The sequence below is a fragment of the Procambarus clarkii genome, chromosome 69, assembly GCF_040958095.1.
Source record: "Procambarus clarkii isolate CNS0578487 chromosome 69, FALCON_Pclarkii_2.0, whole genome shotgun sequence".
NCBI classification, from domain to species: Eukaryota; Metazoa; Arthropoda; class Malacostraca; order Decapoda; family Cambaridae; genus Procambarus; species Procambarus clarkii.
The window spans coordinates 6181569-6198292 of record NC_091218.1 but is presented as its reverse complement, the minus strand read 5'-3'; the positions used below and the strand labels follow the sequence as shown (position 1 = coordinate 6198292).

At 43.0% G+C, this 16724-nt stretch overlaps 1 protein-coding gene across 1 annotated transcript in view; it reads right to left on the bottom strand.

Annotated features, from left to right (window-relative positions):
• Positions 1–1706: 1706 nt before the first annotated feature.
• The window catches only part of LOC138355924 (uncharacterized), a 35250-nt gene continuing 20232 nt past the window's right edge, over positions 1707–16724 (bottom strand). Inside the window, exons 2-3 of the mRNA XM_069311473.1 lie at positions 2942–3643; positions 1707–2304 (exon numbers count right to left, since the gene is read on the bottom strand). Of these exons, the coding sequence (XP_069167574.1) occupies positions 2113–2304; positions 2942–3643 (894 nt within the window). The 3' untranslated portion in view covers positions 1707–2112. The remainder of the gene's footprint in view (positions 2305–2941; positions 3644–16724) is intronic.

Genomic DNA, 16724 nt, shown 5'->3' with positions numbered 1-16724 from the left:
TGTAGCTCCAACCCCCCTCTTCTGGCAGTGGGTTGGTGCTGGACCTGTGGCTCAAGCCGCACTCTACTGGCACTGGAGATTGGTGCTGGACCTGTATCTTCAGCCCCCCTCTACTGGCAGGGGGTTGGTGCTGGACCAGTAGCTCCAACCCCCCTTTTCTGGCAGGGAGTTGGTGCTGGCCCTGTAGCTCCAGCCCCTCTACTAGCAGGAGGTTAATGGTGGACCTGTAGCTCCCACCCCCTCTACTGGCAGGGTGTTGCTGCTGGACTTGTAGCTCCAGCCCCCCCTCTGCTGGCAGGGGGTTGGTGCTGGACCTGTAGCCCCAGCCCCCCTCTACTTGCAGGTGGTTTGGTGCTGGACCTGTAGCTCCAGCCCTCCTCTATTGGCAGGGGGTTGGTGCTAGACCTGTAGCTCCAGCACCCCCTCCACTGGCTGGGGGGTTGGTGCTGGACCTGTAGCTCCAGCCTCCCTCTACTGCCTGGTAGTTGGTGTTGGATCTGTAGCTCTAGCCCCCTTCTACTGGCTGTGGGTTGGTGCTGGACCTGTAGCTCCAGCCCCCCTCTACTGCCTGGTAGTTGGTGTTGGATCTGTAGCTCTAGCCCCCTTCTACTGGCTGGGGGTTGGTGCTGGACCTTAGCTCCAGCCCCCCTCTACTTGCAGGGAGTTTGGTGCTGGACCTGTAGCTCCAGCCCCCCCTCTATTGACAGGGGGTATGTGCTGGACCTGTAGCTCCAGCCCCCCTCTACTGGCAGGGGGGTTGGGTGCTGGACCTGCAGCTCCAGCCTTCCTCTACTGGAAGGGGGGTTGGTGCTGGACCTGTAGTTCCACCCCGCCCTCTACTGGCACGGGGTTGGTGCTGGACCTGTAGCTCCAGCCCCCCCCCCCCTCTACTGGCAGGGGGGTTGGTGCTGGACCTGTAGCTCCAGCCACCCCTCTACTTCCAGGGGGTTTGGTGCAGGACCTGTAGCTCCAGCCCCCACTCTACTGGCAGGGGGTTTGGTGCTTAACCTGTAGCTCCAGCTGCCCCTCTACTGGCAGGGGGTTGGTGCTGGACCTGTAGCTCCAGCTGGACCTGTAGCTCCAGCCCCCCCTCTACTGGCAGGGGGGTTGGTGCTGGACCTGTAGCTCCAGCCACCCCTCTACTTCCAGGGGGTTTGGTGCAGGACCTGTAGCACCAGCCCCCACTCTACTGGCAGGGGGTTTGGTGCTTAACCTGTAGCTCCAGCTGCCCCTCTACTGGCAGGGGGTTGGTGCTTAACCTGTAGCTCCAGCTGCCCCTCTACTGGCACGGGGTTGGTGCTGGACCTGTAGCTCTAGCCCCCTTTTACTGGCATGTGCTTAGTGCTGGACCTGTAGCTCCAGCCCCCCTCTACTGGCAGAGGGTTGGTGCTACACCTGTAGCTCCAATCCCCCTCTACTGGCAGGGGGTTGGTGCTGGACCTGTAGCTCCAGCCTCCCTCTACTGGCAGGGGTTTTGTGCTACACCTGTAGCTCCAGCCCCACTCTACTGGCAGGGGGTTGGTGCTGAACCTGTACCTAATGCCCACCTCTACTGGCAGGGGGTTGGTGCTGGACCTGTAGCTCCAGCCCCTCTACTGGTAGGGGGATGGTGCTGGACCTGTAGCTCCAGGCCCCCTCTACTGGCAGGGGGTTGGTGCCGAACCTGTAGCTCCCGCCCCCCTCTACTGGCAGGGGATTGGTGCTGGACCTGTAGCTCCAGCCCCCCTCTACTGGCAGGGGGTTGGTGCTGGCATTGTTTGGGAGTTTATTGGCAGTTTCAAGGCTTCAGTCTCTTCGAACCCAGCAGTGGTCTGTTTTGGTTCACTGTCTTCCTGGATGCTTTCCCGGTAGGTTGGTGGAGTGTCACCCGCTCTCTGCGCCTCTGTGAGGGGGCCAGGATCCCGGGTTCAATAGAGGATCACAGGTTCAATCTTTATGCAGGACGGAAATGATTCACATGTTTCTTTTCACCTGTTTCTGTTGTTCACCTACCAGTAAATGTTTACCAGGAGTTAGGCAACTATTGTGTATTGTATGTTAGAGAAAGTCAGTTGTTGACCTTGGGGAACCTCCATAAACCTAAGAACAGGCTTCCTCTCCTCAAAACGCAACTCAATATCTTGTGATATGAACCACGAGAGAAAATAAAAAACTTACTGTTAATTGCTTCTGGGGGATCTCTCCAGCGATTTCCAGAACTTTATTCATGATGCTGGAGGCTGAGTCTCCCAGGTGTAAGGGGTCAGCTGTGGCACCTGTCTCTGTGGTCATCATCTCCAGGGCCTCGCTGATGGTCTCCTGCACCTGTCATTACCAACACAAACATTAATGGTGGAACCTGGACTATAATGAAGCATCAGGCTCTGAGTAAAGTAACTGGACTGTAATGAAGCATCAGGCTCTGAGTAAAGTAACTGGACTATAATGAAGCATCAGGCTCTGAGTAAAGTAACTGGACTATAATGAAGCATCAGGCTCTGAGTAAAGTAACAGGACTATAATGAAGCATCAGGCTCTGAGTAAAGTAACTGGACTATAATGAAGCATCAGGCTCTGAGTAAAGTAACTGGACTATAATGAAGCATCAGGCTCTGAGTAAAGTAACTGGACTATAATGAAGCATCAGGCTCTGAGTAAAGTAACAGGACTATAATGAAGCATCAGGCTCTGAGTAAAGTAACTGGACTATAATGAAGCATCAGGCTCTGAGTATAGTAACTGAAAAATATAAGTAATAGTGTTTCTCTACACTGACCACAGTGTAGAGAAACACCAAGATGACAGTTGACTTTATTAATAAAAATGTTTCAGGTGTTAGAGCAAAAAGTTTCCTATATATAAAGTCAACTCTCATCTTGATGTGTCTCCATGTCAAAAGTGTTTATATAGAGGCAATACTACACTCAGTTGGGTGAGAACAATGTGACCTTCAGCAGCGTACCTTCACTGAGGTGTGGACAGTCTTGACATCTGGGAAAAGTTCCTGGCACTTCCGGACCCAATCTTCTACCTTCATCTTGTACTCATCAGCTGTGTCTATGGTTGTGCCAACCTCCTGTGGAGTGTTGACTGTGTCGAGGTTCCCCAACATGGCCTGCAGCTGAGTCTTCCCTTCCTCTCCTTGTGTTGCCATATCTTCCACACTGGTATCCTCCAGTTCCAAGAGTTTCATTGCTGACTTATTCTGCTCTACCAGAGCATAGAGTCTGTCCTGGAGCTGGAGGTGATGAGTCTTCCAGTCCCCCAGCTGCCCCTGGTACTCCCCCAGCTGGGACAGTACCTCTTCACAGCTAATAATGAGGCGGCTGATGCTGCTCATCTGCTCCTGCACCATGGGACGTAATGTCTTACTGATGCCTCTGGCGGGACCTTCATAAGGTTTTGCTGGCACTACTTCCTCAGTTGTTAGCTGGGTATTTTTTAGTTTCCTAACAAAAGCCTCCACAGCATAGTTAATTGGGAACTGAGTAGAGGCTGTGGCAGCGTGCTCGGCACGGCAGCTGGGGCAGGTCAGCTTACCATTCTTGATAGCATTGTCAATACAATGGCAGCAGAATGTGTGGCCACATGGCAGTGTGCGAGGTCGTAGCTGATTTTCGTCATAATCGTTAAAACACACTGAACATTCCTCTGGCTTGTTATCCTGTGGAAAAGAATATTTAGTTTGCTAGATGTATTTACAACTAAAACTAATATTACAGTACTTTATTTACTAATACAAATTACATAATATTTTTATACATTCATTGCATTAGCTATTTCAAAGCAGGGTTAATATTACTGACAGATTAACACATTCTCAGCAAGGTTAATATTTTTTATAAACATATCCCGGAGTATGGGATAATATATTTTGGTAACATATTGCAGCAGCAGGGCTGTTTGTAAGCCATACCTGAGAGTACAGACTAACAAAACATGTCCTTACTTTATTATGAATAATGGAAGGAAATGTATGTATCGTATGTGATAATGGGGGAAGGATCAAGTATTCTTAGTCTAAGTTGGACAATAAGTACACTGTGGGTTACATCTTAACACATGGGTTTTATTGAACAACTCTGGATTATTTTACACTTACTATGGGAACACACAATTACGTTACAGGACTGTTGAGATTGAGTGATACTCTTCACCAAACATAACCATGATGGATAAATTGACTACTGGTCTCACACAAATCTGGACTTAGTTGATTTGGTGGTGATAAGACCACCAAATCTTATCTATTTGATTTATAAACTAAGTACAGTATATATATATATATATATATATATATATATATATATATATATATATATATATATATATATATATATATATATATATATATATATATATATATATATATATACACAATGGAGCCTCTACTTCCAATGCTAATCCGTTCCCAGAGACGGATCGTAAGTCGAAATATCGTAAGTCGAAGCTATTTTTCCCATAAGAAATAAAGGAAATTGAATTAATCCGTTCCCCACCCTAAAAATATTAACATACAAATACATTTTATACTGAATACAATGTTTTTTCTAACTACAATACAGTACCAAAGTCTCTCTTACCTTTATGGAGGGCTCTTGATGGCGTATGGAAGATGGTGATGAGGGGGGAGGAAGAGTTGTTCCTGTTTGGAAAGGGAGTCCCCTTCCATTATCACATCAGGCAGTGATGTTTTCTCTAGGGTACTCTCTTTCCTACGTTTTGCCTGAATACCACTAGAACCTGGTTATGATTCAGTGCTTGTTTGTCTCACTACAAATTTGTCAAGAGGCATTTGTTGTTCCCTTAATTTTAACATTTGTCTGTAATGATGCATCAGTGTCATTGAATAGGTTAAGGCAACGACCTACTGCAGCTTGATTTGGGCGAGTCGTTTCAGCAAAGGTTTGCAATTCTTCCCATGCTGCACACATTTTCTTAATTGTTGAGGAAGAGACATTCTGTACTCTTGTATCTGCTATATGCTCATCCTTACATGGGTTTTCATATGTTGAGCCTTACCACTGACTTTCCTGGGACTCATGGCAAGGTATATAATAATTACTTTAATGTTCAAAATGCAAAAAATCACCACAAAAGCGGAATTTCTTATAGGCGCGATCGTCACTAAGCGGGCAGCTGTAGTAAACTGAGGCAGGTCGGCCGCGTGACTGGGAACCACGCGCTCGGTAGACCTGAAAGTGTACCAACAAATATCGTAAGTCGACGACACCATCGGATGTCGAGTCGCATTTTTCAATGAAATTTACATCGTAACTCGAAATTATCGCAAGTATATATATATATATATATATATATATATATATATATATATATATATATATATATATATATATATATATATATATATATATATATATATATATATGTATATATATATACATATATATATATATATATATATATATATATATATATATATATATATATATATATATATATATATATATATGTATATATATATATATATATATGTATATATATATATATATATATATATATATATATATATATATATATATATATATATATATATATATATATATATATATATATATATATATATATATATATATATACAGGCATACCTCAGTTTAACCCTTAAAGTGCGCATCACTTCATGTGAAGTGTAAATCGTTTTACCAGTCAACTGCGCTTCACTTCATATGAAGTGTATGGGTACCGCGCACGATTTGAATGGCCCGCGGTGTAGCTGGGGGTCCCATACGCTGCCCAGGGGCTCTAGTAAACAGCGGCCATTTTGAAAAAAAATCCAGCTCACGAATCGATGGCATGGGAGGCCTCAGTTTAGCGAGAGTCACCATGGCGAGCGCACGGTCAAACGCCTCACGGGCACGCACCACTCAGTCCCTCACCCCAGAGCAAATAGCCCACGAATTATTCTCTGAAGGTGAAGAAAGTGTGTTTGACGATTCAGACAACGATGAGGATTATACACAGTTGTCGGGTGATAGTAGCAGCAGCAGTGAAAGTGAGAATGACCGCCATGCCATGGCGAGGCCTATACGCTCTCCCATGCCTCCTCGCCCATTTTCTACCCCAATTCTACCACGACCTCAGAGTTCCTGTGGATATTTTCTGTTTGAGGGTGACGAGTCAGAGGGAGGTGACTCCTTTTCTGGGTTTAGTGACTCAGATCAAAGTTTTATTGAGCCTGTGGCTGGTACCAGTGGTGTAACTGGGCGAGAAATTGTCGCGTCAGCAGCATCTCGCCCGGCCAAGCCCCACCGCATGGCACCACATGAGGGACCAAGACCCTCGTGTTCACGTGCACCCACCTCACGTGCACGTAGCCGCCGTGCTTCTCGCAGACGGTATTCAGCTCCTGGTCGCCGGTATGCATCGCTTCCTCGCCGTCTTTCCTCTGCATCTCGCAGGACGCCTGGTGTACTTGAGTGAAGTGATGGTGACGATTTTATTCCTAATATTCCTCACTTTGACGATAAAGATGTAGGGATTACAAACCTTTTCCCTAATCAAGGTGAGGACATGGCTGAGATGGAATATTTTACAGCATTCTATGATGAACCACTCATGGAATACATTGTACACCAAACGAACCTGCATGCTGCTTACCTGATTGAGAGGGAAATCACAGAATTTTCACGACTGCAGCGTTGGAAAAATACCACAGTGGCGGAAATGTATGTGTTTTTGGCACTCTGTTTGTTGATGAAGCACTGTCACAAACATGCAATAAATGACTATTGGAGTAAGGACAAGACAATACCAACACCTTTATTCGGGAAATATATGTCACGAGACAGGTTTCAGATACTCCTCAGGTGTCTACATTTTGGAAGTGTTCAGGACCGAACACCTGATGATAGACTGTGGCGAGTGAGGCACTACATGAACGATGTTATTGGAAAATTCAGAGATTTTTACGTACCAGCACAGAAGCTGGTGGTTGATGAATCTCTCATACTTTTCAAGGGACGTGTTCCATTCAAACAGTACATTCCCTCAAAACGAAACCGATTTGGCCTGAAATTTTTTGTTCTTTGTGATTGTGAGACAGGATACGTGTTACACATGATTCTGTACTCGGCTAGTGATGTAGACATTCCCGGTAACGACGAACATGGATTCTTGGGGAGTGTAGTGAAGACCATCATGGCTCCGTGGATGAACAAGGGACACATTTTATACACAGATAATTACTATACAAGTCCCTTGCTAGCTCGGTTCTTGCTAGAAAATAGAACCGGATTGGTTGGTACAGTAAAGCCACAACGAAGGGAAATGCCTGTGTTTGACAACAACATTGCAGTTGGTGAGTGTCAGAGAAGGAAAAGTGATAACATTCTGTCAGTTCGGTGGAAAGACAAAAGAGAGGTGAACTTGTTGACAACAATTCATGATGGAACAATGGTGAACAGTGGGAAAGTGAGCCATAAAACAAACGCACCACTATATAAGCCAGACTGTGTTTTAGACTATAATATCAACATGCGGTTGATTGATAAATCAGACATGATGATTGGCACTGCAGAGTGTGTGCGGAAGACATGTAGGTGGACGAAAAAAGTGTTCTTCCATCTTGTGGACATGAGCATGCTGAACTGTTTCAACATGTACCTTGTGAGAACTGGACGTAAGCCCACTTTCCGTGACTTTGTATTTGATGCTGCAATACAGTTATTAGGAAAGTTTGCAAAAGATGTCCCAGGTATTCAGCGGCCCATCATAAACCCACTGTTGCAGCATGCTGGTACTCCACGCCTCACTCACACTGAAGGCTTCCTAGCACACAAACTTAAGTATTTGCCACCTGGTGTGAAGCGTGCAATAGCCCAACGTGATTGCTTGGTGTGTAAAACAACGACACGTAGAGACAAGAAACGGAAGCTTGTGCAAACATGGTGTGAAACGTGTGGTATCCCATTATGTGCTGTCGACTGCTTCAATGACTACCACAGTCTAGAAATCTTCTAAGTGTGCTTCAAAGTGTGTATAGCGTGTGCGAGTGTGTAAATATGTAAACATATAAGCAGATAGCGTGTGCGTGTGTGTAAATATATACAAATATAAGCAGAACATACAATATAATAGACTGTAATGACATATTATATTGCCGTAATTGAAAACATTTGTGTGCGCCTGTGTATACTCAAATATGCAACAATTATTGATACAAAATATGTTCACACAGTATTTGAAACACAATTAGTGAAAAAAAATTAGATAAAATGCGCTTAGACATTGTAAATAAATAGCGCGAAAATATATTTGTGGCAACTCTGGCTGTTTGAGGACCGCGCGCAACATCTCCCGGGCGTGTACTGCATGAGCGAACATGAAGATTGTGACGTCATCACCGAGCTTCTCGGCTCTATTGCAACAAAAGTAAGTACAATAGAATTTTTTTTTTATTTTTCCCGTGATCAGTGAACAGAACTTAACAGATTAGCAAAAAAAAAAAATTTTTTTTTTTTCAAAATGACATGCGCCTGTGTGGATAGCAGGATATTAGACCCCGAGCATGTTAAGGGTTAAGAGTTTAATTGGTTCCTGGAGACGCCTCGTATTCCGAAAACTCGCATTCCGAAGCTAATTTCCCCATAAGAAATAAAGGGAAACGAATTAATCCATTCCTGACTACCCCAAAAAACACACATCAAACTAAATTTTTATACCTAATTCATCTAAATAAACCTACAAAACTATGTTCCAGTTATTACTTACCTTGCTGTCGAGTGCTGTAGGCATATGGAAGATGGTGAGGAGGGGGAGGAGGAGAGGAGTTACTTTTTGGAAGGGGAGTCCCCTTCCATTATCACATCAGGCAGTGAGGACCTTTCTGGTGTGCTCTCCCTGGGACGTTTTATCTGAGTGCCACTAGGTGTTGGTTGAGGCTCACTGCTCGATTTCCTCACCACAAATCTGTCCATGGAAGCTTGCTTTTCCCTTCTTCGCAAGCTCTCTCTGTAGTAAGGCATCACCTTGTCATTGAAAAGATTAAGACAACGGCCTACTACAGCTTTCTCTGGGTGAGTCTTTTCAACAATTGTTTGAATCTCTTCCCACATCTGACACACCTTCTTAATTACTGCAGAAGGGACATTCGCTGCTGCTGCTGCCACCTCCTCCTCCACTGCAGAATCATCCGCTGCTGCGTTGGCTTGCTGTTCCTGTTGAAGGGCTAGGAGTTCTTCGGTGGTCAGTTCTTCGTTGTGTTCTTCCACCAACTCCTCCACATCATCACCATCCAATTCCAAGCCCATTTGCTGGCCTAGACTAACAATTTCCTCAACAATAGGCGCATCATTTATAGGCTCAAACCCCTCAAAGTCTAGTTCTCTCACACATTCAGGCCACAATTTTCTCCAGCCAGAGATCAGGGTTCTTTGAGTCACTTCTTGCCAGGCTTTGTCAACGAGTTTTAAAGCACTACAAATGTTAAAATGCTGTCTCCAGAACTTTTGAGGGTGAGGTTTGTGGCTTCAGTCACTTCAAAACATTTCCGGAAAAGTGCCCTTTCATAAAGTTTCTTAAAATTTGCTATGATTTTCTGGTCCATAGGCTGAATTAGAGGAGTGGTGTTAGGTGGAAGGAATTTAACTGTGAGGAATTTATTGTATCTGGGCAACAAATCATCTTCCAAGCCTGGAGGATGAGCAGGAGCATTGTCGAGGAGAAGCACGTCTTTGAGTGGCAAATGTTTCTCCTGCAGATATTTTTCTATGGCAGGGCACAACACTTCATTCACCCACTCCGAAAAAATAAGCCTAGTCACCCATGCTTTTTTATTAGACTTCCACATCACACACAAATGGGTTTTCTGCACTTTATACTGTTTGAAAACCCTTGGATTTTCAGAATGATACACTAGCAAGGGTTTAATTTTCAAATCGCCACTCGCATTTGAACACAGCACAAGCGTAAACCTATCTTTCATAGGCTTGTGTCCAGGCAAGGATTTTTCCTCCTTGGTAATGTATGTCCTCTTAGGCATTCTTTTCCAAAACAGTCCTGTTTCGTCACAATTAAACACTTGTTGCGGTAGGTATCCCTCAGCCTCTGCAAACTCTTTAAATTCGTCAATAAATCGTCCAGCGGCTGGTTTGTCTGAGCTGGCTGCCTCCCCATGCCTTGTAACACTATGGATACCACTTCTCTTTCTAAAGAGAAGTGGTATCATCGAAACTGTGAACGCCAAGAAATCCGGACTCCACCTGCCAAAGATCATTGGGGAATATAAACCTGGATATGCGTATGGAAATGTCAAGACACACAAGCCTGGAAAGCCACTTCGGCCAATCATTAGCCAGATACCCACACCCACGTACAGACTGGCGAAGCGACTCAACGGCCTGCTGGCTCCTTATGTTCCTTGCGCCTTCAGCCTTAAGTCTCCAAAGGAATTTGTTGACTTACTGCGGGGCACACGGGCCACAGGGATAAGAGCCTCGTTGGACGTAGAATCTCTGTTTACCAACGTACCTGTGGACGAGACAATCGGGATGATAGCCGACAGAGTGTATCGTGATCCAGCCTGTACTCCTCTTGACATACCCGAGAATATTCTAAGGAAACTACTCCAAGCTTGTACTAAAGAGGCACCCTTCTTGAGCCCGGATGGGCACATGTATAAACAAGTAGATGGGGTCGCCATGGGGTCTCCCATAGGTGTCCTGTTTGCAAACTTCTACATGGGTACCATCAAGCAAAAAGTCTTGGTCGACATGAACTTGAAACCGGCCATATACTGCAGGTATGTTGGCGACATTTTTACACAGGTACCTGATGTCAGACATCTGCAGGAGCTGAAGGAGGTATTTGAGCAGAGTTCCGTGCTGCGTTTCACTTACGAGATGGAAAAGAATGGGAAGCTGCCCTTTCTAGATGTAACAGTCATGGAAAAGAGCAGAGGTTTCCACACTGCAGTCTACACTAAGGAAACGAACATAGGAATGTGCCTAAATGCCAACAGCGACTGCCCAGACAGGTACAAGAGGAGTGTTATTAACGCATATGTCGACCGTGCTCTAAGCCACAGCTCAGAATGGAAGCAAGTCGACGAAGAACTCTGTAGGGTAAGGCAGGTCCTAGTCAACAACGGCTTCTCCAATGGTTTCGTCGAAGACATCATAAGAAGGAAAGTGAAACGCCATGCAACCTCTGAAGAGACAATTAACACAACATCTATACCCCCTATTAGACTATTTTACAGGAACTTCTTTTCCACAGCTCATAAAACAGAGGAAAGGGTCCTGAAAGATACTGTTAATAGAAACGTTATCCCTACAGACAAAAATCAGAGGATACAACTGACGATTTACTATAAAACCAGAAAAACGGCCAGCCTACTCATGAGAAACTCTCCAGACACAAAGCAGAACGCTTTAAAAGAGACCAACGTCGTCTATGCCTTCAAATGCCCACTTGGGGACTATAAGCTCCAAAAAACCCAGTATATAGGCAAGACAACAACATCTCTTTCTAGGCGTTTAACGATGCATAAACAACAGGGCTCCATTAAGGAACATATAATCTCTTCCCACAACCAAACCATCGCCAGAGAAATCCTAGTAAACAACACAGAAATCATCGAGAGATACAGCGATAGCAGGCGGCTTGACGTTTGCGAGGCACTACACATCAAGAAGTCAACACCAGCAATCAACAGCCAATTAATGCACAACTATATTCTACCCACCTCAAGACTCCGCTCCAATATAGAAGCATCAAGAAATATGGACCAATAGGCTTTCTACAATCACTTCCATTTCAATACCCATTGTTTCGTGTTCTGTCTTGTGTTGATGAAATTAATACCCTATTAATGCCACCTCTTGTTCTGTCTTGTGTTGATGAAATTAATACCCTATTAATGCCACCTCACCCCATCCACCTCACTCAAATGTAGATATAAACAAAATCGGAGATGCATAAGTTCTATTCAGTTGTGTATTTGTAAACTAAAGTCTTTGAAAATGTAATAAGTTTTATGAAACGCGCTCGTGTCGCGTCAGACTAGAAATAAAAATGAATTTTGGAGAATTGATTTTTGAATTACCTCCAACAGTGAAAAGAAATGTACGAAAGATTGAGAAAATTCGTGTTAGAATTATTAATCTTACTTTTTCGGTCATATTTAATAATATATATATATATATATATATATATATATATATATATATATATATATATATATATATATATATATATATATATATATATATATATATATAGCGGGCAGAGTGTATCGTGAGCTGACCTGTACTCCTCTTGACATACCAGAAAACATTCTAATTAAACTACTCCAAGCTTGTACTAAAGAGGCACCCTTCTTGAGCCTGGATGGGCACATGTATAAGCAAGTAGATGGGGTCGTTATGGGTTCTCCCCTAGGTGTTCTGTTTGCGAACTTCTATATGGGTACCATCGAACAAAAGGTCTTAGTCGACATGAACTTGAAACTGGCCATATACTGCAGGTATGTTGATGACATTTTTACTCAGGTACCTAAGGTCAGACATCTGCAGGAGCTGAAGGACGCATTTGAGCGGAATTCTGTGTTGCGTTTCACCTACAAGATGGAGAAGGATGGGAAGCTGCCATTTCTAGATGTAACAGTCATGGAAAGGAGCAGAGGTTTCCACACTGCAGTCTACACTAGAGAAACAAACATAGGAATGTGCCTCAATGCCAATAGTGACTGCCCAGACGGGTACAAGAGGAGTGTTATTAATGCTTATGTCGACTGTGCTCTCAGCCACAGCTCAGGATGGAAGCAAGTCGATAAAGAACTTTGTAGGGTAAGGCAGGTCCTAGTCAACAACGGCTTCTCAAATGGTTTCGTTGAAGACATCATAAGAAGGAAGGTGAAACGCCATGCAACCTCTGAAGAGACAACTAACACAACACCTGTACCCCCTATTAGACTATTTTACAGGAACTTCTTTTCCACAGCTCATAAAATGCAGGAAAGGGTCCTGAAAGAGATTGTTAATAGAAACGTTATCCCTACAGACAAAAATCAGACGATACAATTGACGATTTACTATAAAACCAAGAAAACTGCCAACCTACTCATGAGAAACTCTCCAGACACAAAGCAGAACGGTTTGAAAGAGACCAATGTCGTCTATGCCTTCAAATGCCCACTTGGGGACTGTAAGCCTCAAAGAACTCAGTATATAGGCAAGACAACAACATCTCTTTCCAGGCGATTAACGATACATAAGCAACAGGGCTCCATTAAGGAACATATAATCTCTTCCCACAACCATACCATCACCAGAGAAGTCTTAACAAAAAACACGGAAATCATCGATAGATACACCGATAGCAGGCGGCTTGATATCTGCGAGGCACTACACATTAAGAAGTCAACACCAGCAATCAACAGCCAATTAATGCACAACTATATTCTACCCACTTCAAGACTCCGCACCAATATAGAAGCATCAAGAAATATGGGCCAATAGGCCCTTTGCATTTACTTCCATTCTTCCCCTTTAACTTTACCCGATATTTCGTGTTCTATCTTGTGTTGAAAGTTTGTTTTCACTTCATCCAAAACTGTTGTAACATATCACCTCACCCAAATGCAGGTATATAAAATGAAAAGCCATTTGAATTATAGCATAGTAAGAAATCTGTTTAGTGTTTGCAGGTTATAGTTGTGTGTGTGTAAACTAAAGTCTTTGAAAATGTAATAAGTTATTACGAAAAGCGTTCAAGTGTGGCGTCAGACTAGAAATAAAAATGAATTTTGTTGAACTGATTTTTCAATTACCATCGACAGTGAAAAGAAACATAAGAAATATTGAGAAAATTCGTGTTAGAATTATTAATCTTACTTTTTCGGTCATATTTAATAATGTCTACAGGAAAGAATGCTACCAAAATATACTAAAATATATATATATATATATATATATATATATATATATATATATATATATATATATATATATATATATATATAATATATATATATATATATATATATATATATATATATATATATATATATATATATATATATATATATATATATATATATATAACTGAAAACTCACACCCCAGAAGTGACTCGAACCCATACTCCCAGGAGCCACGCAACTGGTATGTACAAGACGCCTTAATCCACTTGACCATCACGACCGGACATAATGAGGTGATAGCCGAGGCTATTTGAACCACCCCACCGCCGGCACTCGGATAGTAATCTTGGGCATAGCATTTTACCAAATCACCTCATTCTTTGGGGCACACGTGAGGAACACAAATGCGAACAAGCCTGAATGGTCCCCAGGACAATATGCAACTGAAAACTCACACCCCAGAAGTGACTCGAACCCATACTCCCAGGAGCCACGCAACTGGTATGTACAAGACGCCTTAATCCACTTGACCATCACGACCGGACATAATGAGGTGATAGCCGAGGCTATTTGAACCACCCCACCGCTGGCACTCGGATAGTAATCTTGGGCATAGCATTTTACCAAATCACCTCATTCTTTGGGGCACACGTGAGGAACACAAATGCGAACAAGCCTGAATGGTCCCCAGGACAATATGCAACTGAAAACTCACACCCCAGAAGTGACTCGAACCCATACTCCCAGGAGCCACGCAACTGGTATGTACAAGACGCCTTAATCCACTTGACCATCACGACCGGACATAATGAGGTGATAGCCGAGGCTATTTGAACCACCCCACCGCCGGCACTCGGATAGTAATCTTGGGCATAGCATTTTACCAAATCACCTCATTCTTTGGGGCACACGTGAGGAACACAAATGCGAACAAGCCTGAATGGTCCCCAGGACAATATGCAACTGAAAACTCACACCCCAGAAGTTACTCGAACCCATACTCCCAGGAGCCACGCAACTGGTATGTACAAGACGCCTTAATCCACTTGACCATCACGACCGGACATAATGAGGTGATAGCCGAGGCTATTTGAACCACCCCACCGCCGGCACTCGGATAGTAATCTTGGGCATAGCATTTTACCAAATCACCTCATTCTTTGGGGCACACGTGAGGAACACAAATGCGAACAAGCCTGAATGGTCCCCAGGACAATATGCAACTGAAAACTCACACCCCAGAAGTGACTCGAACCCATACTCCCAGGAGCCACGCAACTGGTATGTACAAGACGCCTTAATCCACTTGACCATCACGACCGGACATAATGAGGTGATAGCCGAGGCTATTTGAACCACCCCACCGCCGGCACTCGGATAGTAATCTTGGGCATAGCATTATGTCCGGTCGTGATGGTCAAGTGGATTAAGGCGTCTTGTACATACCAGTTGCGTGGCTCCTGGGAGTATGGGTTCGAGTCACTTCTGGGGTGTGAGTTTTCAGTTGCATATTGTCCTGGGGACCATTCAGGCTTGTTCGCATTTGTGTTCCTCACGTGTGCCCCAAAGAATGAGGTGATTTGGTAAAATGCTATGCCCAAGATTACTATCCGAGTGCCGGCGGTGGGGTGGTTCAAATAGCCTCGGCTATCACCTCATTATGTCCGGTCGTGATGGTCAAGTGGATTAAGGCGTCTTGTACATACCAGTTGCGTGGCTCCTGGGAGTATGGGTTCGAGTCACTTCTGGGGTGTGAGTTTTCAGTTGCATATTGTCCTGGGGACCATTCAGGCTTGTTCGCATATATATATATATATATATATATATATATATATATATATATATATATATATATATATATATATATATATATATATATATATATGTCGTACCTAGTAGCCAGAACTCACTTCTCAGCCAACTATGCAAGGCCCGATTTGCCTAATAAGCCAAGTTTTCCTGAATTAATATATTTTCTCTAATTTTTTTCTTATGAAATGATAAAACTACCCATTTTATTATGTATGAGGTCAAATTTTTTTTATTGGAGTTAAAATTAACGTAGATATATGACCGAACCTAACCAACCCTACCTAACCTATCTTTATAGGTTAGGTTAGGTTAGGTAGCCAAAAAAGTTAGGTTAGGTTAGGTTAGGTAGGTTAGGTAGTCGAAAAACAATTAATTCATGAAAACTTGGCTTATTAGGCAAATCGGGCCCTGCATAGTAGGCTGAAAAGTGCATTCTGGCTACTAGGTACGACATATATATATATATATATATATATATATATATATATATGTCGTACCTAATAGCCAGAACGTACTTATCAGCCTACTATTCAAGGCCCGATTTGCCTAATAAGCCAAGTTTTCATGAATTAATGTTTTTTCGACTACCTAACCTACCTGACCTAACCTAACCTAACTTTTTCTGCTACCTAACCGAACCTAACCTATGAAGATAGGTTAGGTTAGGTTAGGTAGGGTTGGTTAGGTTCGGTCATATATCTACGTTAATTTTAACTCCATTAAAAAAAAATTGACCTCACACATAATGAAATGGGTAGCTTTATCATTTCGTAAGAAAAAAGCTAGAGAAAACATATTAATTCATGAAAACTTGGCTTATTAGGCAAATCGGGCCTTGCATTGTAGGCTGATAAGTGCGTTCTGGCTACTAGGTACGACATATATATATATATATATATATATATATATATATTTAATATATATATATATATATATATATATATATATATATATATATATATATATATATATATATATATATATATATATATATACAGTGGTACCTCGTATAACGAATTTAATCCGTTCCATGTTTGTCATGTGAAACGGACG